The sequence below is a fragment of the Panthera uncia genome, assembly GCF_023721935.1.
Source record: "Panthera uncia isolate 11264 chromosome A1 unlocalized genomic scaffold, Puncia_PCG_1.0 HiC_scaffold_17, whole genome shotgun sequence".
In the NCBI taxonomy this organism is placed as follows: Eukaryota; Metazoa; Chordata; class Mammalia; order Carnivora; family Felidae; genus Panthera; species Panthera uncia.
Genome location: NW_026057577.1, coordinates 31,827,351 through 31,855,186, shown reverse-complemented (window position 1 = coordinate 31,855,186; position 27,836 = coordinate 31,827,351). Strand labels below are relative to the sequence as shown.

The window sequence follows — 27,836 nt, the reverse complement described above, 5'->3', positions numbered from 1 at the left end:
ACATGTTTAAAGCTGAGTTTTCAAGTGAAACAAGGTGTGATATGCCCCCTCTCCGTAGTATACAAATTTTTATTGAAAGCTTCTGAAGCCACCATGTATGTGGTTTGGCTCGATTTCTGACTGACAGCAGTGAGGGGGCCATAGGTTTAGGAAGCGGGCAGTGTGGACAGTCCCACATATGAGTCACACCCAGACTATCAAAGCCTCTCTTGGATCTCTGGTCCTGAGCAGCTTCCATTCTACCCTCCATGTAGCTGCCAGAGTGATCTTTCCAAGACACAAACTCAGGTCATTTCCCTGCTTAAATCTTTTGCTGGCTCCCCAGTTGGTTCTTCTTCCTCTTTAAGTATTTATTTTTGAGGGGGCTGGATAGCAGAGAGAGAGGGAGACAGAGGACCCTTAGTGAGCTCTGTGCTGTTAGTGAAGAGCCCAATGTGGGGCTCAAACTCATGAACCAGGAGATTATGACCTGAGCTGAAACCAAGAGTGAGATGCTTTACCGAGTGAGCCACCCAGGTGCCCCTCCCCACTTGGTTCTTCTTAAACCTGGGGTTCTTCATGGATCTTCATTCTCAGGGATCTTCAGTACCCATTAGAATGTTTGTTATATAATCTAGGATCAGTTTTTTAAAAAATGTAAGCATAGTCTATAATACCCAGATTACCACCTTATAACAATGTACTTTGAAGAGATTTTATTTTATTTTGTTTTATTTTTAATGTTTATTTTTGAGGGGGAAAGGGGCAGAGAGAGAGAAAGAGAGAGAGAATCTCAAGGAGGCTCTACACTGTTAGTGCAGAGCCCAATGAGGGGCTTGAACCCACAAACTGTGAGATCATGACCTGACCTGAAATCCAGAGTCAGACACTTAACTGACTGAGCCACCCAGGCACCCCTTGATGAGATTTTACTATTAGTTTGCACTCATATTTATTGATCAGGGTGGTGCCAGGTAATCTTATGAAACGACTGAATTTAACTTTTAATGTTGTAAATTATTTTTAATCTCATTGTTCACAGATATATCCTCAGCACCTGAAACAGTGCCTGGCACATTGTAGGTGTTCAGTAAAGATCTGTTGAATAAATGAATGAATGAATAAAATATCTTAAACTGAGTTCTGATATCGCTTGAGGTCTCCTCAGCGTGGCATGTGAGGTTCTTCACAATCAAGCTAGGAATACTCAACTAGTAATTTTATCAGACAGTCTGGGCAGGATGTGGAGGCGTAGTCCTTTTTAGAAAATAAAAAAATGAAAGTAGAAAGGATTTATGTACATTTTGACAGGGAAGACGTGATATGCAAATGGTTGCAAATATAATGCAAATGACATGCAACTTCTCATGCAAATGAGCATCCTGTCTTTGGAATCAACTGCCAGAGTATTCACTAATTTGTCTGTGGTACTGGCAGTAAATCTTTCAAGAGCTTAGGATGCAAGTTTCCTTGGTGGGAATGTGTATATATTGGGAGGAGGAGATGGTAGGAAGGGGTCTCTCAAGGAGGAGTCAGTGTGATGCTGTAAGCCTGCTTTTTAATATGAAGCTGGTACAATATACAGCTTCATATGAAGTTATTCTGCCATGACATTCGAAAGGCTAGTGTTTTGGAATTGGCAGAGAGTGTGGGGCAACAAAATGCAAGTCCTTATACTCCTTCAACTCTTTGGCAACGTCACATCTCTGTCCTACCTGTTTCACACCATCCAGGCTGTGGACTACCAGAGTACTGAGTGGGGAGATCCCTGGCCCTAGGTCCTTACCATAAGAACCAGATGAGCCTGAGATAAGGACTCTTGTAAATCATATCTGAAGGAGGCTAAGAGCCTGATGTAGAGTTCTGTATTTCCTAATCTCATGACAAGAAGAATTTAGCTGAATTTCTGCTAGACCTATTAGAAAAACATCAGTGGTTACAAGAAGCATGGGGGCTTTCTGAGAAATATATCTACTGAATTTCAATGCCAATGATGTGGTCTGACAAAATTGGAAGCTTACTTGGAAATCTAAAGGAAAAAAGTCAACTGATTTTTTTCATTATAAAAACCTGTTCTTCCCTGTCCATGATGTGAAAGGAAATTTTTGGTTACACAGACTCCTCTCCAATGATTATAAAAATATTGGGAATACAAAATACAAGAGCCTCTAGCAGATATATTTTAACATACCTCAGAATCTGTTTTTTTCCCTGATGCTTTGCTTTGCAATTAGACTCCCAGCTATACAGACTTGGGCAACTTATTCAACTTTTCTAAGACTTAGTTTCCTCACCTGTAAAATAGGAATAACAGAATCCTCAGGAGATTGTTGTGAAGGGTAAAAGAGATAATGCATATACTTAGCACAGTGTCTGGCTCACAGTAAGCATTCCATAAATGTAGCTCTTTGCAGTGGTCATCTGTGGATTTGCTGCTTGGGGTGCATTCACTTTCCATCTGGTAATGGTACCTCATTTCCTTCTGGTGAAGGATCATTGTCTCCTCAATCCATGTGGTTCTAGTGAGACTGACTCCACCCTCAGCACTAGGAATGGAGCATGTGACTTAGGTTTAAAACAATTAGACCAGGGGCGCCTGGGTGGCTCAGTTGGTTGAGCGTCCGACTTCACCTCAGGTCATGATCTCACGGTCTGTGAGTTCGAGCCCCGCGTCGGGCTCTGTGCTGACAGCTCAGAGCCTGGATCCTGCTTCGGATTCTGTGTCTCCCTCTCTCTCTGCCCCTCTCCCGCTCATGCTCTGTCTCTCTCTCTCTCTCTGTCAAAAATAAACATTAAAAAAAATTAAAAAAATAAATAAATAAAACAATTAGACCATTCCATCCTCTAAGCCACAGTTCTTGATTGAAAATGGGGGCATACATAGAGTTACCACATGACCCTGAAACTCCACTCCTAGATACATACAGGGGAATTGAAAACAGGTGTGCAAACAACAACTTGAATATGAATGTTCATAGCAGCATTATTCCTGTCAGTCAAAAAATGGAAATGACCAAAATGCCCATTATCTGATAAACAGATAAAATGTTATTATATTCATACAGTAGCAATGTTATTCAGTCATAAAAAGGAATGATGTACTGATGTATGCTACAACATAGATGAACTTTGAAAATATTATGCCAAGTGAAAGAAAAAATTCACAAAAGGACACATATGATTTCATTTATATGAAATATCCAGAGTAGATAAAGGGGAGTGGGGAGTGACTGCCAATGGATACAGGGTTTCTCCTTGAGGTGATGAAAATATTTTGGAATTAGCTAGTAGTGATCATTGTGCAACACTGTAAATATACTAAAAAAAACACTGAATTGCATACCTTAATGTTTATTTATTTTTACTGAATTGCATACTTTACTATTTTATTTTATTATTTAATGGCTATTTATATTTGAGAGAGAGAGACAGAGACAGAGCACAAGCAGGGAGTGGGGGGCAGACAGAGGGGGAGACAGAATCTAAGCAGGCTCCAGGCTCTGAGCTGTCAGCATAGAGCCTGGCGTGGGGCTTGAACCCAAGAGGTGTGAGATTATGACCAGAGCCGAAGTTCGTCGCTTAACCAAGTGAGCCACTCAGGTGCCCCTGAATTGCATACTTTAAAAGGGTGAATTTTATAGTATGTGAATTATGTCTCAATTAAAAAAAAAAAAAAACTAAGCTAGAAATAAAGTGTATGGGCACATGGCTCAAGAAGGCTGATGAAAGCCAGTACAAATGAATCCAACCATCTAGAGCTATGAGGGGACTAAACTAGTTCCCTTCTTGTAGGATTCCAACTTGAGAGAATATAGGGTCTGGAGCTGCTTACCTGTAGAGTCTGAGACTGAATCATCCAACCTAGCTGCAAGCAGAGTGAAGAAATGAAGAGACATCATGACCTGGTTACACGTTGGAGCAAGACTAGCTAATCATCCCTGTGTGCCTGGGATTTTCCTGGTTTTAGCACTGAAATCCCTGTGTCCATGTTAGTCACCCTTGTTGGAGCTCTGAATCAAGTTCTGCTTGAAACCCAGGACTCCACCTGGGGACTTTCTAATTACAAAGGTAAATAAATTCCCTTTTTGTTTTAGCAAGTGTCCCAGGTTCAGTTCTCCAAAGGCAGGCACTAAAACAGACTTTAGGGTTCCAGATGTTTATTAGGGAGCAACACCTATGCAAGGAAGAAAGCAGAAGAAGAATTAGGTAGAGGAAGAAGTGAAAGTGTGATGTGGGCTCTTGGCCACTCCAGCAGAAATCTCTGGAACTAGAATTGCTGGTCAGAAGCTCCCACACTGAAGCAAAATGGCTCGGCCATTATACTCTTTCTGCTCCTTTCACCTCCAAACTTCTAGTGAACCTTCAAATCTCAGCCTAAATGTTGCCACTTGAGGGATGCCTTTCCTAAAAACCTCAGTGGCATTAAGTCCCATTGTGCCTGGCTCATCTCCTTTATGTGGTTATTTGATTAATTATATATTTTTTGTTTTATGTTTTACTTGCATTTTTTTTAGTATCATGGAGAAAAGGACTGTCCTGTTTAGCTGTCTAGGTAACAAACAACCTCAAATCTTAGTGGTTTAGGGGCACCTGGGTGGCTTAGTTGTTTAAGCATCCTACTTCGGGTCAGGTCATGATCTCACGGTTTGTAAGTTTGAGCCCCACTTCAGGCTCTCTGATGCCAGTGCACAGCCTTCTTTGGATCCTCTGTCTTCCTCTTTTCCTATCTCTCCCCCATCCCTCTCCCCTGCTTGCGGGCGTGCAGCAGGTGCAAGCGCTTTCTCTCTCAAAAATAAACATTAAAAAAAAAAAAATCTTAGTGGTTTAAAACAGAGTTTGGCAAAGTAGGGCCCATGTATCACTTCTAGCTCATAGCCTGTGTTTGTATAACTAGAAAACTAAGTATGTTTTTTTAAACTTTTTTTAATTAATTTTTTTTAACATTTGTTTATTTTCAAGAGACAGAGAGAGACACAGTGCGAGGGGGGAGGTGCAGAGAGAGGAAGACACGGAATCTGAAGGAGGCTCTAGGCTCTGAGCTGTCAGTGCAGAGCCCGACGCAGGGCTCAAACCCACCAACAGTGAGATCATGACCTGAGCTGAAGTCAGACGCCAACCAACTGAACCACCCAGGCGCCCCCTTTTCACATTTTTTAAGTTTGTTTGTTTGTTTGTTTGTTTATGAGAGAGAGCTCATGCACAGGGGAGAGGCAGAGAGAAAGGAAGAGAGAGAATCCGAAGCAGGTTCCGTGCTGTCAGCAAAGAGCCCAATGTGGGACTCAGTCCCATGAACCTGAGATCATGACCTGAGCTGAAATCAAGGAGTCAAATGCTCAACAGACTGAGCCATCCAGGCGCCCCTAGTTTTACATTTTTAAGGGGTTATTAAAAACAAAATAAAATAAGACAAAACAATGACAGCGCATGACAGAGATAGTACATGGTCTGCAAGGCCTAAAATATTTACTATCTGGCCCTTTATAGGAAAATTTTGCCAACTCATGGATTAAAACAACTGTCAGTTTGTTATAGCTCATGATATTACATGCCAGGAATTCTGGAATGGTTTGGTTAGATGATTCTTCTGCTCTATGTGATGGTGACCGGGACCTCTCAGTGGCACTTGACTGGATGCTGGTCTGGTCTGAAAGGTCCAAGAAGGCTTCACTTAAATGTCTGGTATCTTCCCTGGGTGGCTGGAAGTCAGGGCTTAGCTGAGCCCCTCTCCCTATCCATGCTGTTTCTATTTCAGGGTGGTTGGACTTATGGCAGAACTGCTCAGGGCTCTAAGAGACCAAAGTGGAAGCTTTCAGAGTAGGCTTAAAACTGAATAGCATCACTTCTGTACTTTATTGGTCAGAGCAATCTCGAGTCAAAGGGAGCCAGCCTAGATTCAAAGGGATGGGATATATACTATACCTCTCAATGATGGGAGTGCAAAGAATTTGAGACCACTTTAATCTACTTCCAGACTAAGTCTGCTCACTTATCGTTAAATCCCTAGCTCTTAGCATAGCACCTATCACATGAATGCAATAAATTTGTTAACTAATGGACATACTGTAATAGGCGGAATCTGACCTATTTGTGATATGAAAGTATTAGATTCGGAGCTAGAATAAAGGGTCTAATTGGATCCTTAGCATCATTCTATTCCACATGTTTCATTTAGGGACATGTATGGTCCCAGCACTGTGCTACATCTCTCAGAGTATTTGAACTTCAGGTTATATCTGTATGTCAAAGGATTTCTGTGAGAATTAAAAGGCGTACATGAGAAAGCTTTATAAACTGTAAAGTTCTGTTTAATGTTGTTATTATTCTCATTGTTGCCCAGGGTGGGCAGTGGACAAGGCCAGAACCCCTAAATACCCTGCCCTGGAGGAAGGCTCCTCAACTTTTCTCCATTCTCCATCTCTTACCCCTGCCAGTTACTGAGGAGCAGACATTAGGAGACTGGAATAGGGTTCCTGTGGCTATGCAATCCATTTCTAGCCAGGGCAGATTTATTTCCCTAGAGTGGCTCTCATGATGGTTCAATCAGTCTCATAATTCCATAATGATCTTGGTGCCAATGCCTCCCACTCTGGGTGTCTCTGTAGAGGCCATGGGGAGATGGGAAGCCACACTAGCTAAACAAATAAGAATGATTAGTTGTGTGTGGCCGGCCCCTTGTCGCCTGAGCTGGCCCATTGTGTGCTCCAACATATGGAGCAATAAAGATGCTGCTGAGAAAAACCACATTCAGCTTGTCATCTTCATCCAGCTCAGATAATACAGTATGCCTTCTCCAGAAGATCTCCCAAGACCCTCTGTTCCAGAGATACTCCCATACCTTTCATTTCATGTGTGTCTTATTTGTTTAAAAATTTTTTTAAATGTTTATTTATTTTTGAGATTGAGAGAGACAGAGCACAAGTCGGGGAAGGGGAGAGAGAGAGGGAGACACAGAATCCCAAGCAGGCTTCAGGCTCTGAGCTGTCAGCACAGAGCCCGATGCGGGGCTCGAACCCACAGACTGCAAGATCATGACCTGAGCTGAAGTTGGACTCTTCACTGACTGAGCCACCCAGACACCCCTCATGTGTGTCTTATTTGTGACAAGAGGAAGGGTTTGTCTGCCTGAGTAATACCTCTTCTTCCACCCTTTCCGCAAAAGCTCATATATAGCCTGGGCATGATGTATAAGGTGTGTGTTGGTCTGGGAGTGGAATAATTAGAATACTAAGTGGGGATATAAAGCAGGATCCACATGTGTATTTGTGTGTGATTTAACTTTACCCAGCTTCTAGCACCATGTATGTGTAACCAACAGGCATGGAGAAGAATAGAGAAGAGAGAAGAAGATCAATTCAGCACTTACTGTGTCAGGCACTGTGCTGAATGCTTTACATATGTTATCTCATTTAATCTCCATAACAATTGTTGAAGGAAATACTAATATTACCTCCATGTTACAGATAAGGAAACACCACTGTAAGGTAGGTTAGGGTTAAAGCAACTTGCTTAGCTAGTGAGGAGCAGTCAAAATTTGAGCTGTCCGATTCTGAAGCCGGTTCTTAAACTGCTCCACAGTCCTGAATCCAGGCTCTCTGCTGACAGTGATATTGAATTTTTTTTTAAGTTTATTTATTTTGAGAGAGACAGAGGCAGCACGAGACAGGGAGAGGCAGAGAGGGAGAGAGAGAATCCCAAGCAGGCTCTGTGCTGCCAGTGCAGGGCCTGATGCAGAGCTTGGACCCACAAAGCTGCAAGATCATGACCTGAGCCAAAATCAAGAGTCAGATGCTCAACCTACTGAGCCACCCAGGTGCCCCAGTGGTATTGGATTTGATGATCTAATGTTCTGAGTCATGCCACACAGCAAGCCTTATTGTCCACACATGATCTCCCAAAGCTCTGGTGCTTGGGAACCTTTTTAGGGACAGTGTCAGAGGAGTTGTTCTCCCCTTATTGACTTGCTGACCCAGGACTGTGCTAGCATGCGCAGGCATGGCCAGTCACTGTACCCGTTATGCCCAGGATCCTGTAGCAGACAACATCCCTTCTGCATCTCTCTGCTTGAAGAAGCAGCCCTGGCCCTTATGTAGGGGTCGGCACAGATTGGACCAGGAGAGGACCCATAGGCTGCCCTACAACAGCCCTGCAGTAGCCTTGTTCTTAGGGGTCTTCCAGGTGTGTGCGTGGGGGTGGGCAGAGACTGAAGTGAACTATTCCAGTCAACTTAACTCAGCCCAAATTTAGAATGTAAAGTTAAACTGTATTGGCCAGTCAGATATCTTGATGTGATGCAGACAAGAGCAAGAGGACTGGTGGTCTATGAGAAGGAGAGATGACAGTGTAGCCTGTCTTCAGACCACCTTGGTTCCAGCTCCTGTCCCTGCCTGTCTTTCTTTACATCAGCCTTTTATCATGGATCTGGGCAAACCTGAACTGCTCTGTATGACCAAAGGGTGAGGAAGGCTTGAGGGAAAATCCTGGAGAAGGATATGTGAACTGGCTGACTGGGTACCATGCAAGGGAAAGAAAAGATAAAAAATGATCCATGGAGGGACAGAGGTAAGACAGGGACTTGGGAGGAAAGAAGTGCTCAAGAGGGGTTTCAGGTTATCTGCTGTGGGGTGTGTGGGATTAATGTTCTCCTCTATCATCTCTATGATACCTGCAGCCATGTGTTCTTGGTGGGGAAATGGAACAGGGTGAGGGACAGCTCACACCTAGGTTATACTCCATCTGCTCCCAGTCTGGTTTCCTGATGGTGTCTGATTGATTTTCAATATACTCTATATGGTATGTTTTCATGTTTCACTAGACACATTTAATTGTGTAATTATGTAAGAAATATATTTGTGGTAAAGTCCATACCATTGTGTGACAGTGTTCATGTGTATAAATGCAGAATGTTTTAATTTATGTACATGTGTAAACTTGTCTGTGTCCTGTGTTTGACTTTGGATGTGTAAGATGTGTGTACGACTGTGGGTGTTTGTGCCAGGGTGTGGGGCTTGTGGCTCTTTTCCAGAGGTGGCTGCAACGATATATCCCAACCCATGTGTTCTCTTTACAATATGTCAACTTTTCCCATAGACAGATGGTCTCTCTTTCCTTCTCCTTAAATGTGGACAGACCTCTCTGAGTCTCTCAACCAACAGAATATGGCATAAATGATGCTATGTCCCTTCTGAAGGTAGATCATTAAAGTACCAGGCACTTTTATGTTTTGTTCTCTTGGGATGCTCGTTGTTGGAAACCAGCTACCAAACTGTGAGGAGGCCAAGCAGCTACTAAAAGAGGCCGCTTGTCAGTGTCCTGGCTGACAGCACCAGTTGAGGTCCCAACTGACAGCCAGGATCAACTTCCAGCCATGTGAGTGAGCATCTTGCCTTTACTGAACCACACCAGCTGACAGTACACAGAGCAGGGTTGATTCTTCCCTGCCAAGCCCTGCCCAACCTGCTAAATAAATGATTATTGTTTTGGGATGCTTTGTTGTGCAGCAGTGGATAGCAGGAACAGGGCTGTACCTTTGCCCTGTGTGTATATGTGTTCCTGTGGTTTGCTGCCTTTGTGGGTGCCTGCAGGCAGTGCATTTGTGTCACATGTTTGTGTACCTGAGTAGGTGTGTGGTTGAAGGTGTTTCTGGAGACAGAATCATGGTTCTGGGGTTTTGCTTTGGCCTCAGTGGTAGTTTTTTGGTGAGAACCCTTTGAAATCTTGCCTGTCTTCTAGGTCTCTTCTTTTGAGTGCTTTTCCTTTGAACCAGAGACGCCTGTTTAGCTGAGAGCAATTGCAGCTTAAATTTACTGACCTTTTCTGGCTGAAGCCCCGCGGAGCTGCCAAGGCCTTCTAGCAGGTGAGAGGCTGCCATACAGAGGCCTCATATCCCTTTTGCAGGGGGCATTTTGTTATTTTTCTTTTTCTGCTAATGAGGCCTTCAGAAATGAACCAGAGACAGAGCAAAGTATAGTCACTGGGGTCCTTGAGGTCTCTTGGGGTAGAGATACCTAGAATTCTGGAGTTCCACCAAGGAAGCTGCTTATATGGGCTGAGATGTGCCCAGGTTTCAGTGTAGAGATCATCTGGTTTCCATTCTGCCTTGGTTGCTGCTACCCACTCCATCTGTGTGCAGCCCAGAAGTGGAGGACCCTGGTTCAGATGGCCAGTTCCTCTTGGTCTCCTTGGCAGTGCCCCTCAGCTTCTTGCTTAATCCATGTTGGCAGCTCTATTCAGCTTGTCTGGGAACACTGAGAGCTCTGGCTTCATTCACATCCCTGCCCTTGACTGACTTTCAGGACGTCTAAAGTGCTGTTGTCCAAAAGAGCTTTCTGTGATGACAGAAATGTTCTATAATCCATGCTGTCTGATACAGTTGACATTATTCACATGTGGTTCTTGAGTACTTGAAAAGAGGCTAGTGTGATTCAGGAACTGAGTTTTAAATTTTATTTCACTTTAATTAATTTAAACCTAAATACTGCATGTGACTGTTGGCTATCATATTGGGCAGCACAGATCTGATGAGTTCAAAGAGTTTTGCTGTATCTGTAAAATGGGAATAAAATTTGCCCTGTCTCACAGGGCTGTCTGGAGCAAACAAGATGATGAATGGGGAAGAGTTTTACTCACATAAGGGATTTGGAAACAAAGACAGCCGTGTGAACTGAGTGGGCCTATTCTTTTTTTTTAAATGTTTATTTACCTTTGAGAGAGAGAGTGAGAGCAGGGGAGGGGCAGAGAGAGAGAGGGAGACACAGAACCGAAGCAGGCTCCAGGCCCGGCACGAATTGCGAGATCATGACCTGAGCCAAAGTGGGACACTCAATGGACTGAGCCACCCAGGTGCCCCTAAGTGGGCCAATTCTAATAGTTCTGTTAATATTTCTGTTTTATAGTCCTTGTTTGACTGTGTTGATTTGATCTGTTTACATTTCTGTATCTCTCATCTAACCCTGAGCTCTTTAAGGGTAAGAACCCAGTGGTACTATTTCACAGCTATATCCCCATAGCCAACAGCTGGCATGTAGTTTGGTACTCATGTTCAAGTGAATAAAATGTCTGGAGTTCAGGAAGGATTTCTGGCAGAAGGATTTAAAGTGTATGGTGAAAGCTGAGGGGGAGGGGTGCAGAGAGGAAGAGGAAGCAGGACAGGACAATTTGATGATGAGACAGAGCTGGGGCTCTTGCTCCCCATACTCAATATTCTAGGCCAATCCAGAGGGAGCAGGGAGCCAATTCCTGCTGCCAGAAATGCTTTCACACACTGGGTATCAGGTTTGTGGGAGCTTAATTGAGAAAGGCTGATGAGAGGAGAAATGATCTACTCAACACATTTTCCTCATTGAGGAAGGCTAATTGATCATCTAAATCTCTTGCCTAGCAGGGCTCTGGGTATGGGTGCTGTGGTTTCCTTTGATTGGTGGTGGTCAGGTTGAAGGTAATTTCTCAGGCTCTGTACTCTTGCAAACTTTTGCACTTCTGGGGAGTGGAAGAGGGATCTTGGAAGCTCTCCAATAGAGCTGCAAGAAGAGGTGGCTTTTTGTTTGTCATTTACTTATTTAAAAGAAAAATTTAAACTTATTTCTGCTCAATTCCAAGAGTAATACATGGAAACAGAGAAGAGATTTCTGTGATCCCACCACCCACCATCCCACCATCCCTGGACCTCAAACTTCCCACCTTTACAGTGGTTCTTCTTGTTTGGGGGCCATGAAAGTAGGGGCTGTTTAGGCCCAGTCCTGCACATTGATTTTAGCAGCTGAGAAGGCTTGAGATCAGAGCTAATTCTCCTGGGAAGGAGGTTCTCAGGTCTTTTCGTTTTGAGGCCTGGGGAGATTCAGAATTTCTCTTTCCCCTACACATCAACTGATTAGAGCTGTCCCAAGAAGGCAGCCAGGTTCCTATGAATGTTGGCAGCTCTGTGTCCAGCTGGACTCTTTTCTTGGCCCATGCATTTATTTATTCATTCTATTATAAGATTTGAGCTTATTCTATTTATAAGCATAATACTCTCGTAGCACTTTATTAGTATCTTTTTATAACATGTCAGGCTTGATTGTACTTTATATGTTCATTCTGTAATTTATCACTGATGTAATAGATATTTGTTGAACGTTTATTATTTATCCTCATGCTACTAGGAAGTGACACAAGCTAGAATTATTGCTGGGCTACTCTTGCTAGCCTCTTGGGTGTTCCATGGAAAAAGTGAACTGTTCTCTGTCCTTTCCCACTCAGTCCTAGGGAAGTGTCCTATGTAGACCTTTTTTTTTTTTAAATTTTTTTTTTTTTAATTTATTTTTGGGACAGAGAGAGACAGAGCATGAACGGGGGAGGGGCAGAGAGAGAGGGAGACACAGGATCGGAAACAGGCTCCAGGCTCCGAGCCATCAGCCCAGAGCCTGACGCGGGGCTCGAACTCACGGACCGCGAGATCATGACCTGGCTGAAGTCGGACGCTTAACCGACTGCGCCACCCAGGCGCCCCAACATTTATTTATTTTTAAGGGAGACGGGGACAGAGGATCTGAAGCAGGGTCCATGCTGACAGCAGAGAGCCTGATGTGGGGCTCGAACTCAGGAACCGTGAGATCATGACCTGAGCTGAAATCAAGAGTCAGACCTTCAATCGACTGAGCCACCCAGGCACCCCAACAGGCAGGCAAGTATCTTTGGGTCATTTCAGAACAAAAGTTCTGGTTCCTTTCCCCAGTGCTGGGTTGCTGAACTGTGACTGAATGTAGGGACAGGTAAGGAGAGCTTGTGGGTTCACAAGAACCAGTTCCCAATAGCAACACCAATGTCAATAGTTGACATGTATTGAACACTCACTTTGTGGCATGGGTGATGTATATGTGTGTTTTTGTAGCCTTAGAATCTTTTTTTTTTTTTAATTTTTTTAACGTTTATTTATTTTTGAGACAGAGAGAGACAGAGCATGAAGGGGGGAGGAGCAGAGAGAGAGGGAGACACAGAATCAGAAGCAGGCTCCAGGCTCTTGGCCATCAGCCCAGAGCCCTACACGGGGCTTGAACTCACGGACCATGAGATCATGACCTGAGCTGAAGTCAGAGGCTCAACCAACTGAGCCACTCAGGCGCCCCTCTAGACCTTTCTTAAAAACTGACACTACCCACTCCACTATTGCCCAGAGGCTTGTTCTCCTTCCCCAGGCAAACCGAAGTTTGCTCATGGGTGCGATTTCCCATCTGTTTGAAGTAAACATAATCAAGAAAGTATATTAACTACTAGAAGCCCACATTATACCTCAAAAATGGAAGAAAAAAACCACAAACAAACTTGAGACAGGTGGATTGCTCTTGGGGAATACCTGTTCGGGGAAAGTCACTGCTTGTTTGGATTGTACTTTTCTCCACTCATGATTGACCAGGAATCACTGTCTGGACTCTCAGGGCCTGAGGGAGCACTCCATTTTACTAAGCAGGTTAAACTACTCTGGTCAAGGGGAAGGTCTTATAGAAAAAGAACAGGACTTTGGGAGGCACTCAAATCTGGCTTACATTCCCAGTTCTACCACTTCCTGACTATATGACTTTGTACAAGTTCTTCAACTTCTTTGAGCCTTAGCTTCCCCACCTATAAAAAACGGATGGCTGTTCTGATCTCAGGAAGTTTTGAGAAATATATATATATATATATGCAACACCTGGCACATATAAGATATTCAGTGCTCTAGCAGCATTTGAGCTGTAGGGTACTTTGAAAATAATTGGTCGTTTTTAATTCACACAATACATAAGCACATAAAGTAGACGACTTATAGGTGACCTCTCTGCAGGAATTTTCAAAGGACTATTTACAGTTTAAGAGTCTCGGATTTATCTATTCCACACTGAGTGGCAACAGCTTAATTTATTTCTACTTCTCATGTCCGCTGGTTTCCTTCTGATGTTCCTTCCGCTAGAAAGAAATTACAGTATTGGAAAATCAGAAATGAAACTTCGAAGTCCCATTTTGGTCTAGCTTGGAAGCAAAATCAGCCCCGCGGCGATCTCCTTCAGACGTCTCACGCTGGCGAAGGGTTACAGCTGAAAACCAGCCTCATAACGTGTGCGTTAGTGGGCGGGACTTAACAGAAGCGGGGGAGAGAGAGGCGGGGCTTAAGAGCTGAGAGAGCAGGAAAGAAAGGGAGGCGGCCGCTCGTCATCCTGGAAGGCAGCAATTGGGTGAGGTGGGAAGTGACGTAATAAGTGCGCGCTCACAGATTCAGAAGGTCGCCGCGGCGTCTGCGCATGGGGAGCTGGTTGTCGCTGCAGCCGCCTGGAATTGTGGGGGTTGTGTCTGCCCCTCGGCTGCCGGGCGGGAAGCCGAAGGTAGGGGCGGTGAGGGCCACTCGGCCCTGGAGCTGCGCGGGGGGCTCAGGGCGCTGTCCGAGCCTCCTCCCACCAGCGGCCCCGGCGCCTTCCCAGCACTGTTGCGGGGTCCCTACACATCCCCTCCCTGTCCCCGTCACACGCACATCTCGTCCCTCCCTAACGGGACATCCAAGTGGGCCCTGGCCTCAGCCCAGGAGTCGCCTTCCCTACCTTTTGTGCTCGAAGAGTTTCCAGTAATTCTTATTAAGTGCCAGATGAGGCGGTGGGGATTCTGAGATTAGCTCTTGATTCTGCATCTGTTCCCTTTCTCCCACCCTCAGTTTCTGCATTTAACTGCTCCTTTGTTGAAATTCTGGTTCTTGGCAGAGGCCAAGAATTCACCATATGGAATTGCCCTCTACTCGCGTCGTGTTTCCATTCCTATCTTGTGTTTTCCTTTTTCCTGGTAGGTCGAAGGCTTGCCTTTGAAGTACAGGTTACAGACTTTGTTGTTTTTCAAATCAACTAAGAAGTTGTGTACATCCCTGGGCTTTAGTAACTAATTTCATTTAAAGTGGAGCATGGGCACCTTCAGTGCTTCCCCGGCGTTTCTGATTCACGTGGTCCTTAAATCCTTGCCTTGAGATTCTACGCTTTAGAAGACTGGAGGGAATCCAGTGACATTTGAGCCCCTGAAATGGGGTTCTGGCGGGGAAAGAACAGGAGTCAGGAAATGCCTGGCACCAGAGAAGCCAGTGTGGGGTTTCTTTTCACAGTAGAAGCTAGAGGACCGGTTGATGCCACACACACACACACACACCCACCCACCCACCCACCCACACACCCCACCCCACCGGTATGTGGTCAGTTGGATTCAAGCTCATCTGGCTTTCTGACCTCAATAAAACAAAACCACAAACTGCTTTGGAGGATTAACCCAGAGTGGGTAGGCAGAAGAACGAATCCTCCAGGTTTGCTAACAAAAGAAAGTGATGTGTTTGTAAACACTAAGAGTGTTTGGACAGTGTAAAAGATGTTTTGGTATATATTGGTGTGTCTTTTTACCTCTCACAGCACCCAAACTTACTTTATTTTCTGATGAAAATATAGCCACATTTGGGGATTGGATAGGATTTTGATAGGAGCTGGGGTAGGAGGATATTAGGTTTGATGTTTGTGTAACATGGATCAGTTGAGAACATGGCCCTTAGGTTTTTAAGAGGGTGTTGCCACGTCGGGTTTATTTTGGCTTTTCTTTGGGTTATTTAATGAACTTAATATGCTAATTGATACATGTGTTGTTATGATGAAATTGGCTACAGAAAAGGCTTATTGCCCCCATTTTACAGATGGTGGGAATGGGGGATGTATTAGTACAGCTGTGGTAACCCAGAATGAAAAGTTGTCTTGTTCTTGGATTCCTGCTTTCTTTGCCTTCCCTGATGTCTTTGAAGGCTATTTATTACTCAGTTCTCTACAGAGGACAACTTTGAGCCCTGGTGTGTTTCACTGACACACAAAAACTAATTAAGCAAAACTGAAAAGCAACAAAATGGGTTTTGTAACAAACATGCTAGTGCTTCTTGAGTGTTGTTTTCCTTTAGAGTGGTATATGTAGGTGTGACTGGTGAAGTGTGGATTTACTTAAGTGATGTCGCTGTCCAAAGCAGTTTTTTTTTTTTTTAATGTTTTTATTTATTTTTGAGACAGAGAGAGACAGAGCATGAGCAGGGAAGGGGCAGAGAGAGAGGGAGACACAGAATCGGAAACAGGCTCCAGGCTCCGAGCCATCAGCCCAGAGCCTGACGCGGGGCTCGAACTCACGGACCGCGAGATCGTGACCTGGCTGAAGTCGGACGCTTAACCGACTGCGCCACCCAGGCGCCCCCCAAAGCAGTTTTGAAAATCCACATCTGAAATAGTCTTCAGAGACATTTTTGAACTATGTTAGCGATCAACTTCATTAATACATAATACTATACTTTTTTTTTTTTTTAACCCCAAATGGTATGGTTAAGCAACCTTGTTAGCTAGCTTGTCTTCAGATGAGTAAACAGTTCTTTTGAAGTGGACATAATACATTTTTGGTGTGTGGTGAACATTAGTTTTGAATCTGAGTCTATCACTTATTAGCCATATGACCTTGGACAAGTCACCTCTTAGGCTCAGTTTTCCACTGCCTAAAAATGGGAATCTTGGAGCACTTGGCTGGCTCAGTTGGTGGAGCATCCGACTCATCTTGGGGCTGTGAGTTCAAGCCCCATGTTGTGTGTAGAGATTACTGTACTTAAACGTAAAATCCTTTAAAAAAATGCAGATACTTACTTGGAAGAGTGATTAAATGAATGGAACACATTAAAGACCTAGAAATACAATAAATATTTATGCCATCAAAGATTGAAGATTTGCTATTAATGAGAATATTTTTTGAAAAATGAGTCTCTAAAGGCATGTTGTACCTTTTTCCAAATAGGTATATGCCTTCCAGTTTTCTGTTCATTATCTTTGTGGATTCATGCTCTGACCTCATCCTACTTCTGTCTTCTTTTTCATTCATTTTCTGTCCTTTCCTAAGTGAGTCAAGTTGTGCTGCAGAGGCTGTCTGCCAGTCTCTTGGAGTAAGCCTCTTTTCAGGAGAGCTACTCTGACCATTCTTACAATGCTAGCCCCTTGGTCATGTGTTCCTGGGGATTTTTCTCTGGGGCCTCAGCTGGCTCTTAGACCACGCTCTGTAGCACAGGCATCTCTAACTCCTGGATTTGGTGTCAATTTGGAGACCTGTCCTTGTGAGGCTAATCTTTTCTCTTTCTGAACAAAGATGAATACTTTATTCTTCTCTGAGTTAGCCTTAAGCTGGAGGCCTTAGTTTTTCACAACATAGAGCTTCTTGTTTTAGTTACATGTGGTGTAAAGGGGCAATATCCTACCATTTTCTTCATTTTCTTTCACCAAGGGCTTCACTGCTGGGTAGAGGAGGAGGGGAATAGCCCTTGCCATTCACGTGGGCTTTGGGTAATCCCTGATTCCTAGCATCAACAGTAATTGAGTTTGAGATAAAAACCTTGTAAAAGATAGAAGCTGCTCAGGACACATGTGAAGAATCTCCCAGAATTTTACTGACTTAGGAAGGGCTTACACCTGGCATCCATTCTTGTGCTATTTTCCACCTTGGAGACAGAACCAGGAGCAAAAGAATTATGTTCAGCTCAAACTTGTAGTTCTTTTGGGTTCCACCAGGCAGCACATGGAGAATGGTGTGATTGTGTTGGTTGGCTAAGTCTGTCCTCGTTCTGCTTACAGTGCCCTTGATTTTGGTGTTTTAGGCATGGAGAAGCTTCTTAGTTACGGGCTGCTGTAACAGAACGCCATAGACTGGGTGCTTAAGCAGCAAACATTTATTTCTGGAGATTGGACCTGTGAGATCATGGTGCCAGCATGGTCAGGTTCTTAAAGGAACTGGGTCAGCTCTTCAGACATCTAATGAAGTGATTGTCAACCTTTTGTTCATTATCACCTTTTGAGACACCCCCCCCATTTGTCCCATTTGTCCCCCCTGTCCCTGCCGCCCCCTGTGAAATTTTAATACCACCGATACTCTATGTATCTGTTTATGTACTGTGGCCCTTTGGAGGACCATAAACTTAAAATATCTAAGATTTTTCTAACCCAAGAATCAATCCCCCCCACCTTGCAGTGGGGTGATACTGTCTTCATTGAAAATACATCGTCTAAAACAGCCACCAAGGCATGTTTTATATCTAGAAGACCAGCTATTACCACACCAACACCAGACTAGTGAAAGGGGTAAAACTTTATTTTTACTTGTTAAAAAAAAATTTTTTTTTAAATATTTATTTTTGAGAGAGAGAGATAGAGTGCTAGCAGGGGAGGGGCAGAGAGAGAGGGAAACACAGAATCTGAAACAGGCTCCAGGTTCCGAGTTGTCAGCACAGAGCCTGACGTGGGGCTTGAACTTAGGAACCATGAGATCATGACCTGAGCCAAAGTCGGATGCTCAACTGACTGAGCCACCCAGGCGCCCCAGGGGAGAACTTTATCTCATGCATACTTGATATCAGCCTTATAAAATCGTTGGTGTTACCCCATTTTACAGGTGAAGAAATAAGCTCAGTGAGGTTAAGTAATGTGACCAAGGTCAAAAAGTTTGTTGACCTTAAAACCCAGTTTGACTCCAAAGTGATTTCTGTTGTTGAGTGCTATCCTCCTCTCACCAGGAGTCTGTTGTCATCAGCAGGACATTTGACCATTCACCTTCTTTTCACAAGGGCCTCCTAGGTGCCAGGCCCAATTCAAGATGTTGAGGACACTAAAGTGGGAAAGAGATCCTGCTATTGAAGAGCTCGCTGAGTTTTCCAGCATGGGATGCTTTAGGGCTAGTGTCCCTGTCACCTAGTCTGATTTTACTTCTTGTGAGATGGCTGGCAATAGCTAAGGGCTTTCATGGAAAGATTTGAGCTGGTTGGCCTTTAGGAGGGTCTAAGCTGTGAATATGTCCCTCCTAGTTCCATCTGCCAACCAGGTGAGCTGTTTCTAATCGCTGAGCCTGTTGCATAAAGTCTGTAGCAGGCTCAGGAAACTTGGCCATTAGATGCTTGTAAACATGAGGATTAGTAAGAATCTCATTTCTATTTTTCTTACTGCTATTCCTAGTAATTCAGAGCAGAAGTTGTTTTGTCCCTTTCTGAAATTATTCCATATTGTCTGGTTCAAAACCTAATGCTGTTGAGAGAATTGGAGAAGAAATGGAATATGTGTGGAGGTGGAAGGAGGAATAATTTTTCCTGGACTTCTTTTTTTTTTTTTTTTTTAATTTTTAAAATGTTTTTTATTTATTTTTGAGACAGAGAGAGACAGAGCATGAATGGGGGAGGGGCAGAGAGAGAGGGAGAGACAGAATCGGAAGCAGGCTCCAGGCTCTGAGCCATCAGCCCAGAGCCCAACACGGGGCTCGAACTCACGGACCGCGAGATCGTGACCTGAGCCAAAGTCGGACGCTTAACCAACTGAGCCACCCAGGCGCCCCTTCCTGGACTTCTTTAAAGGGGCTGGAATTACTCTTTACTGTTATTCTTTTCCTCCAAATCTTGGGACTTTTGAGGTGTTCCATTTACCATCTGTTTCTCTGATGCCTCCTTGGCCTTCTTTTTTCACAGCTGTGTCTGCTGTGTTGGCTCACGTGTTCCTGTACCAAGAAGTTGGAGCCTTTGGGTAGTGTCTGATGTTTAGCCCATGTCACAGTCCTATCCACAGAAAAATGGGAAGGGGTATGTTTCTGAGGTCTGCTTGTTGGCTGTGTCTTGACTGAGGGTGTGGGTGTGCCTTTTCATTACCTGTTATCATTCCGGGTAGAGGAATATCACATCAGTGAACTGATCCATGTCCTGCTACTTGCCTTTTTGCAAGTAGTGTGCCTCTTCTGTCTTATGACAGGAAGGAGTTATAGAAACTGAAAGAAGAATCACAGATGCCTCTCTTAAGTCATGTGAGGAAGGCTCATACCAGTGGACTTTTAAATGGGCATGTCTTTATGTCTGTATATAGTTTCATGCTTTTGCCTCTCTCTTTTCTGTGAGGGTCCCAAGGGGAGTCAGCAGCCATCTGACCAAAGGGGTCAGCAGCCATCTGACCATACTCAAGAAAACTAGCAGGCTTCAGTTCAATGGAAGTAACATAAAGTAGGACAGTCGATACAGACAACATTGATTGGCCACACTTTGAATCCAGTGGGTAGCAGACATTGGAAACTTAAGGGGCAAGCTCCTAAGCAAGGTATTTAAGGTTGATTTTTTTGACTCTCCCCATCCCTAGTCATGGGGAAGTGGGTTTGATTGTATTCCTGAAGCACAGTCTCTGTCCTTGGGCCCAGCTGCTCAAGTCTGAAATCATGGTATTTATGGGTTGCAAGAGATCATTCTAGGGGTCTTTATATCAATTTTATTGGAAACATCAGGGCTGGGTCTGTTTCAGATCCAAGGAATGACTGTTTGTGGTTAGGTGAGTGAAGAGTCAGTAGATAGCCTTCAGGTTCTGTCATCTTCCAGTGGTTGAGTTTTGGATTTGGTGACTTCTTGCTTTACTGATGACAAAATTGAACTCCAGCGAAGTGAAATGGGCTATATACCTTTTTTAGAACCATCAGGATATTATTGGTAGAGCTGAGACTCAAGCCAGAGGGTTCACAGAGGGTGGCCATAGAAGTTGTTAACATTATTTAAAGCCTTATAAAGATGCAAGATGCTGTTGCAGTTAAAAAATCTCCAGGGAGGGGAAAAAAGTCTCCAAGGAAAGAGAAGGCCCCACCTCTACTGACTGCCTTATTCCTTATCTTAGAACCCTCACTGGTGAGGTTTTTGGCTGTCATGCTGATTTCTTTCCCATTCATGTTCAAGTGAGTTTCCTGTTGATCTTACCCCAGAGGAAATAGATATGAAGTTTCCCCCTATTTTAGAAACAAAGAAAAAGTGCTCAGGCCAGGCTGTTCTGAGTGTGTTCTGTAAAAATGGGGCCAATGCACCAGTGGACCTTATCTGGTGATCCAAGAAAATCTGTAATACGTCACTAAAAAAGAGTGAGGGAATGAATGGTATGTCAGAGAGGTTTAAAAAATTCTGGAATCCGCTCACTTGGTTTCATACTCTGCTGTTTACTTACTAGCTGTCAGATCATGGACAAGTTACTTATTTTCTCTAAACCTTAATTTCATGATCTGTAGAATGGGAATAGTAATAGCTACTCTTGAAGCTGTCTTGAGAATTGAGAGAATACAAATGGAAAGTGCTTCCTCTCTGTATTTTCAGTCATGTCAACAACTGTAGTTTCTATTTCTTGACCCAAGAGTTGGTTATAGGATAAGTTGGGTTGACCAAGCGAGTATTATCTTAACCATCACATCATTGTCTGTCTCCTTTGTTGGTTGATTATTCATATCAGTAGTCACAGCTAGCTCATGCTGAATAACTAAAAGTCATGAATAGCAGGGAACTTTGAAGCGTCTCTGCCATCTTCTTTCTTACTTGGCTTAGTTCTCACCTTTCTGGTGCTGTCTTTAATTGGCTGCCCTGGCTAGTGGGCCTTGTTTCCTGGCCATTGTCTGACATGGGGATGTAATGGAGCAGGGCTGGCTGTCCAGAGTCTGCCTGGGGCCCTCTGACAGTATGTTTTCCTCGTCTCTTGCCTTCTCTTCAGCCAGACATGAAGCAATTAGCTTGTTAGGGGAATTTTGACTTCTGTCACAGCTTTTTTTCTGATTTGTATGCCCATTTCTGGTCCTTGTGCAAGGTCAGGCAGGCACAGTCAAATACACTCACCTGGATTTTGTGTTCAAGTTGACTCTCTTTGAGATTGACAACTAGTTCAGTGTAGCAGTGGGGATGCGAGTGGGGAAAAAGCCCTTGAAGCTACTACCCGTTTTTATATTGATCTCAAGCTGATGTTTAAACAAAACCTGAGTACCATAATTGTAGATTGTGCCTTACATCTCTGAATGAAACAAATAGGGTAAAACCTTATTATTTGTGGGGAAGACTGGTCTGAATTGGTAAAAAAAAAAAAAAAAAAAAAAGAAAAAGAAAAAGAAAAAACAACTGAGGAGTCTTTTCAGAGAAATGCTATTGTCTTAGATTTTTTGGCAAGCCTCTGCAGTATCTTTCTGATGTAGTCTTATTGCTTCCCTTGTTTTCCTGCTTCTGAGTTCTTATGGGAGCCTCCTTCTATACCCTATATGCAATGTTCCTCTAGGACATTGTGTACCACTGCCCTTTGCAGTCTTCCTAAATGTAGTCCTGATTGGAGAAGAGTCTTTCTAAAAAGCCATCAATGGCACCCCCTAGCTGCTGCTGAATAAATTCCAAATATGTTAGTTGTCCTGATGTTCTGTGCCTATCACAGTGTATCCTTGTCCTACCACTTTAATTATGTTCTCCATTGTTACCACATGTACCCTTTGCTCTTGATAAACTGGCCCACGTGATCCTCTAAACATGACTCCTGTTAGTGTCTCAGCCAGTGCTTTTGCTCAGAGTCCCCTCTCCTTAGTTTCCTAGTTAAGCTTCACAGCTGCCTTCTTCAGTGAGTCTTGTGTCATACCTCCTCATCTGTATCCCCATAGCAACACTTTGATTATAGAATTTAGCATACTTTATCCTGGTTAGTTATTTTGTCTCTTATTTAATATGAGCTTCTCAAGGACATGGCCTGTGCTTATTTTATATCTCCAGCATAATGCTGAGTATAACATGGACACCAATAAATGCTAGTTGAATGAAGGGATATGTGAAAGCTGAGAAATGGTAACAGTTATGTTCAGTTCCCAACTCTTTGCTGAGGCATTCCTTGAACACTAGGCACAGTGAGTCTGGCATGCTCAACTCCCAGAGCCTTTTGTGTAAGTCTTACCTTCCCACCAGGGTTAGAAATTCCCAGAGCTGGGGGTGGGGGGTGGGGGCAGAAAACGCATTCCTCATTCCTCTTTGTGTACCAGCCCCCAGCACAGTTCCTGGCATGTAGAGCGTGTTTCATAAGTACTTGTGAATGAGAGAGTCCTGCTGTTTGTCAGCTGATGTGCCTACCAATTTATCAGCCTCCCGTGTTGGTCACTGGCCAGGGGTCTCCAACTCAAAGGTGTTTTCAGGGCCAGGTAGGGAACAGTCAGTGTGAGCAACATGGAACGGTGTGCCTGTGTCAAACTGGAGTGTTCATGTGTTCATGGGGAGCAGCTGCTACTCAGCCTGTTGTCATGAGTGAGTGTGGCTCTAGTGTCATCATCTCCTATTACAAGAGAAGCCAAAAGTCCACATTTTTATGTGAAATCCCCAGGGAATACCAGAGTACATATCTGGTCCAGATTTGACATCGAGGCTATGCATTTGTGACATATTTAAATTCCTTACAGAAGAAGAAAGGGAGCAGAAGATAGAACCTGAAAGCTTTTGAGGGAGTTTTGTTGAAAGCCTAGCTTTGGTTAAGGGTGTCTTGTAATTTTCTGTGGGTAGTCACTTAGTCTTTTGAGTCAAGTCTTTCAGAGACCACCTGTGTTTTGCTTCATCCTCCCTTGCGTTCTTTTGTTTTTTTTTTTAACGTTTATTTATTTTTGAGACAGAGAGAGACAGAGCATGAACGGGGGAGGGTCAGAGAGAGGGAGACACAGAATCTGAAACAGGCTCCAGGCCCTGGGCTGTCAGCACAGAGCCCGATGCGGGGCTTGAACTCACGGACCGCGAGATCATGACCTGAGCCGAAGTCAGCCGCTTAACCGACTGAGCCACCCAGGCGCCCCTCTTGCATACTGTCCCTAGAAAGATGATGACCTAGAGACTTGTATGATTTTTGCCCTATTGCCCGGCCTCTGCTGAGGCAAGTTTGATGGTTGTTCTTGTTTTTGTCTCCTGCTAAGGGCCTGGTGGTCAGCCTGATATAACGTCCCAGGGATCATTCCTGTTAATGGCTTCTCTGAGGAGGAGTTCTGGGTGAACTGGCATACGTGAAAGGGAAGTATATTGTACAGAATTATTGCCTAGATGTGGTTGGCCAAGGGGCAAAGTAGCATAAGAGCCAGGAGGAAATCTGTACCTTCGTGGAGGCTTTTGCAAGGCAATATCTTACCCTCTGGCTGCCCTGTTCTTTTCATAGTCCCTAAGGGCCTCTGGCATAGCTTAGTTGCTTGGCAAACTTACGTTTTAGTCCTGAAAGTGTTGCCACCAGTGGTATCTCCATCTGAGACTGAAGCAAGCTGATTGATTACCTCTGGAAGAATACATGAGAAACTGAAGAGTGGTTGTCTTTGGTGAGGGGCCCTGGGTGGCTGGGGAGTGGGGAAGGAGGGAGACTTATTTTTCACTGTATACAAGCTTTGTGCATATATTGTTAGTTTTTTGTTTTTTGTTTTCGTTTTGGTTTTTTTTTTTGAGAGAGCAAGAAAGCGCGTGCGTGTGAGAAGGGCAGAGGGAGAGAGAGAGGGAGAGAATCATAAGCAGGCTTCATGCTCAGTGAGGAGCCCTATGTGGGGCTTGATCTCATGACCATGAAATCATGACCTGAGCTGAAATCAAGAGTCTGGATGCTTAGCTAACTGAGCCTCCCAGAAGTCTCTGTTAGTATTTTTTTCAAATATCACTGGATAGACCCAGGTATGGCCTCCTCTTAACGTTTCACTCTGCCCTCACTGTGTGCTCTCTGTAAACACCTAGAACCAGTTACTGTAGACTGTCCCTTGGAGGTGACAGCCTTGTTTCTTTGTTTCACAGAAGTGTCTTAGGCTTTCTCTACCAGAAGTCTTGGGAATAACAGTCAGGCTTCACATATGTTCATGTTTTTAAAGGGCTTTCAAATATGTTTTTTTTTTTAAAGTTTATTATTTCTTTGAGAGAGAGCATGTGTGCACATGCAAACGGGGGAGGGGTAGAGAGAGACGGGGAGACGCCAAATTTGAAGCAGGCTCCAGGCTCTGAGCTGTCAGCACAGAGCCTGAGGTGGGGCTCAAACTCCTGAACTTCAAGTTGATGACCTGAGGGGAAGTCAGATGCTTAACTGACTGAGACACCTAGGCGCCCCAGGACTTTCAAATATCTTATCTGATTCTTACAACATCCCCATTTTATAGAGGTGAAAAATTGAGGTTTGGAGAGTCTAAATTACTTACTGAGGGTCATACAGCTTGTCAGGGTAGGGCTGTGACTAATCCAGGTAGCCTTACTTCATGTTCCTGCCCCTTGCTTTTAGATCTTAATGTCAGTGAGGTAGTCTTCCTTTTTGGAATTCTCTTAGAGGTTTCCAGAGCTGTTTCATTTGGGGCCTTCCCCCTTAGGACTCTCTGGAAAAAAGTGGTTAGTAGTAGGTTTCTCCATTTTCCTAGTTAGGGTAAACTAAGGCTCCACTGGGGCCATATCTTTTAGGGAAGCTTGAATTAACAGTTTTGTTTCCTTTTCTTTGCTGAGTATTATTGCTGCTATTAAGCAGAGGGCTTTGTTTCCAGGTTACAAATCTTTTTAGCAAAGAAGTAAGGGTGGAGTAGAACTAGAAGGACTCAGGTTGTTCTTGGATATAATTTAATGCTGCACATCCCAGAGAGAGTAAAATAAACATTGTAAAGTGTGCAAGATGGGTTTGGATTAATATCCTGACAACATATGGCTTGGCATGTAGGGCACTCCTGGGAGACCCTTCTCACCATACAAAGCCTGCCTTTGCCGGGTGGCCCCTTCCCACAGGTCTTCCCAGCAGCTGTTGTGCACCTGGGTGAATCATCAGCTTTCCTAAGCTTCTGGGGAGAAAACCCAATGTTAACTGTTAAAAGTCCTCATATAAGAGGTGAAATAAACAGGCAGTCCTGAGAGACCAGTGTGTTTCAGTACTACTTAGCTTCCCCTGCATTTGTCCAGGGTAATCACTTCCGTTAGAGACACTGGCTATTTGTCACCGCTGGTCTCTTCAGAATACAGCACTGAAAATCATCTTGCCCTTTCTACTCTGCTGCCCCCGAAGTCATGGGTGTAAAAGGTCTCTGAAAGCTCTAGAGAGGCAGTGGGCAACATGGAGGGAAGGCTTAGTTGCTTCTAATGACCAAGCAGAAATTTTTTACTTTTTACTTTTTCTATTTCTACTTAAATCAGACTTAGTTTACCTGCAAAGAGGATTCTGTATATTACAGACAGAGCTCAGAGTGGAAGAGGATCTTGGTACCTCTTCTGCAGTCTCTCAGGGGAACTTACTGCGGACACATAAAGATCATGCTTGGATTGTCTTTTCCTCCCCCAGCTCTGAGGTGCAGTATGCCAAGAGTGTTGCCCCAGAGATAGGTACCAGCTGATGGCTTAGTCAGGGTGTCGCTGGCTGGCAGCTTTGTGGGTTTGGAACCCTAGCCAGTTCACCTAGGTTTAAGTTCCAGTGGGCTCTCTGAAGCACATGAAATTGATGAGACCATCAAGTTGTAGTTCCAGTTAGCTAATTAACTCTAAGAAACATGCCTAGCAAGTTGATTTGTGTGGACAGGTAGGAACCTTGTTTCCTCTATAGTTTGCTGGAAAGCCACCTCACCTCTTCGAGGAAGTCAAGGTGAAATATGGTGGAAACTTTTAGCCATAGCCATCAGATAGAACCAGATTTAACCATGTATTAGCTATGAGACTTCAGATGAGTTATTTAATCTCTGTCCTCCTATGTCTTCACCTGTAAAACTCCTTGGGGTTTTCAGATATGCACACAGTATGCATTCAGTGTATGTTTTATACCATTTAATCACATTTTTCCTCTACTCACAGCCTTGTACTTTTAGGACTATATGTGTATTCTGGCCAAAACACACTGGTTACTCTCTTAGGGCACTAGAAATGTGTATTTGAGAGAGACTCCATTTAATTCTGGGTACCTTTTTGTGTATTCTTTGCAGACCACAGTAGGAACAGTTAGATTCTAGCTGTCGTCATTTGGCTCCAACCTATGGAGTCTGTGGTTATCATTCAATCTACAGTTCTTTCTTAAGACCTGCTGTGTGTCAGTTACTGCTTGGCCATGGAAATTTAGTGGTGAGTGAGACCGATCTGGTCACTGACCTTAGTAATACCTCTCCAAACCCCTCCTTAGATGGGTTCCTTCTTTGGGTGATTAGTCTTGTTCATTCTTTGTTGATTCATACTAATTTGCTTCTGAGAGAGTAATCTTCTCCCTAAACCTAGGGGACAGTGCTCCTTTGTGCTGCCTGGGCCTTGCCTGCTGGCTTGCCGGCTCTCAAACAATGAGAGCAGCGTGCTGAAGCTGAAGGAGAAAACCCCGCAGGCTACTACTGCCTCGGCCACACATGTCCCAAGAGCCTGTACTTGGCACTCTTGAATGTTCCTTTTCTCCTTGCACATAGATTATAGTGTTCACTGGTAATTTAAATTCAAAAACCTTCCGCCCCCTCTCTGCCTTTAAAAAAAAAAAAAAAAAAAAAAAAAGGCTCTGTGTATTACAGGGTAGAGAACAAAGCAGGCCAGCCCTGGTTTCCCCGTGGGGTTTGTTTTATCACGTGTATTTTTTATGTAGTCTCACCATGGGTTACCTTTAGTTTAATAAGGCTAATGTGTAATTCAGGCCTATTGATGATCTGCAGTCATAGAATGTCACATCTTTCTCTACCTTGTTTGTCATAGTGTGATGGGTAGATTTAGGGGTTGCTGACAGGAAGTTGGACTTGCTTCTTCACTTTGGACTCCAGACTGTATTCTAGCCCCTAGTGGGCTCTGCATAAAGAAGGGCCAGCAGCCAGGTTGATGGATTTCTCGGCTTCGAAATAGGAGCCTGAAGATAGTCCTCTGTTTCCTCTTTCTTTCTCTCATGCGAGTTTTACCAGCAGTTGCCAAGAAGTGTGTGTGGGGAAGCAGGCAGAATTGCTCTCTGAGAACCATTTATTTGAGAACTCCCAGTGGAGAATTGCATTTGCCTCTGCTTCTCATGCTGTGGTGTGTGGCCTTGTGATTTGGTACTGCTTGTCCCTGTGTAATACAGAGGCCTGTGTATGACTCCTCTAGCCCTGTTGGGGTTTTCAACAAT

At 44.0% G+C, this 27,836-nt stretch overlaps 1 protein-coding gene across 6 annotated transcripts in view; it reads left to right on the top strand.

The window, feature by feature from the left end:
• Positions 1–27,836, top strand: part of SIL1 (SIL1 nucleotide exchange factor) — a 288,984-nt gene that overhangs the window by 55,622 nt on the left and 205,526 nt on the right. For 2 of the 6 annotated variants that reach the window (XM_049649324.1, XM_049649323.1), the window contains exon 1: positions 14,185–14,309. The exons of 2 other annotated variants lie outside the window; for them this stretch is intronic. Coding sequence is in view for 2 of the 4 variants with exons in the window: in XM_049649311.1 (XP_049505268.1) it covers positions 14,229–14,309 (81 nt within the window). In the remaining 2 variants the exon portion in view is untranslated. Of the gene's footprint in view, positions 1–14,165; positions 14,310–27,836 lie in introns of those variants that run through there. 2 more of the 6 variants (XM_049649311.1, XM_049649318.1) reach the window with 2 other exon arrangements.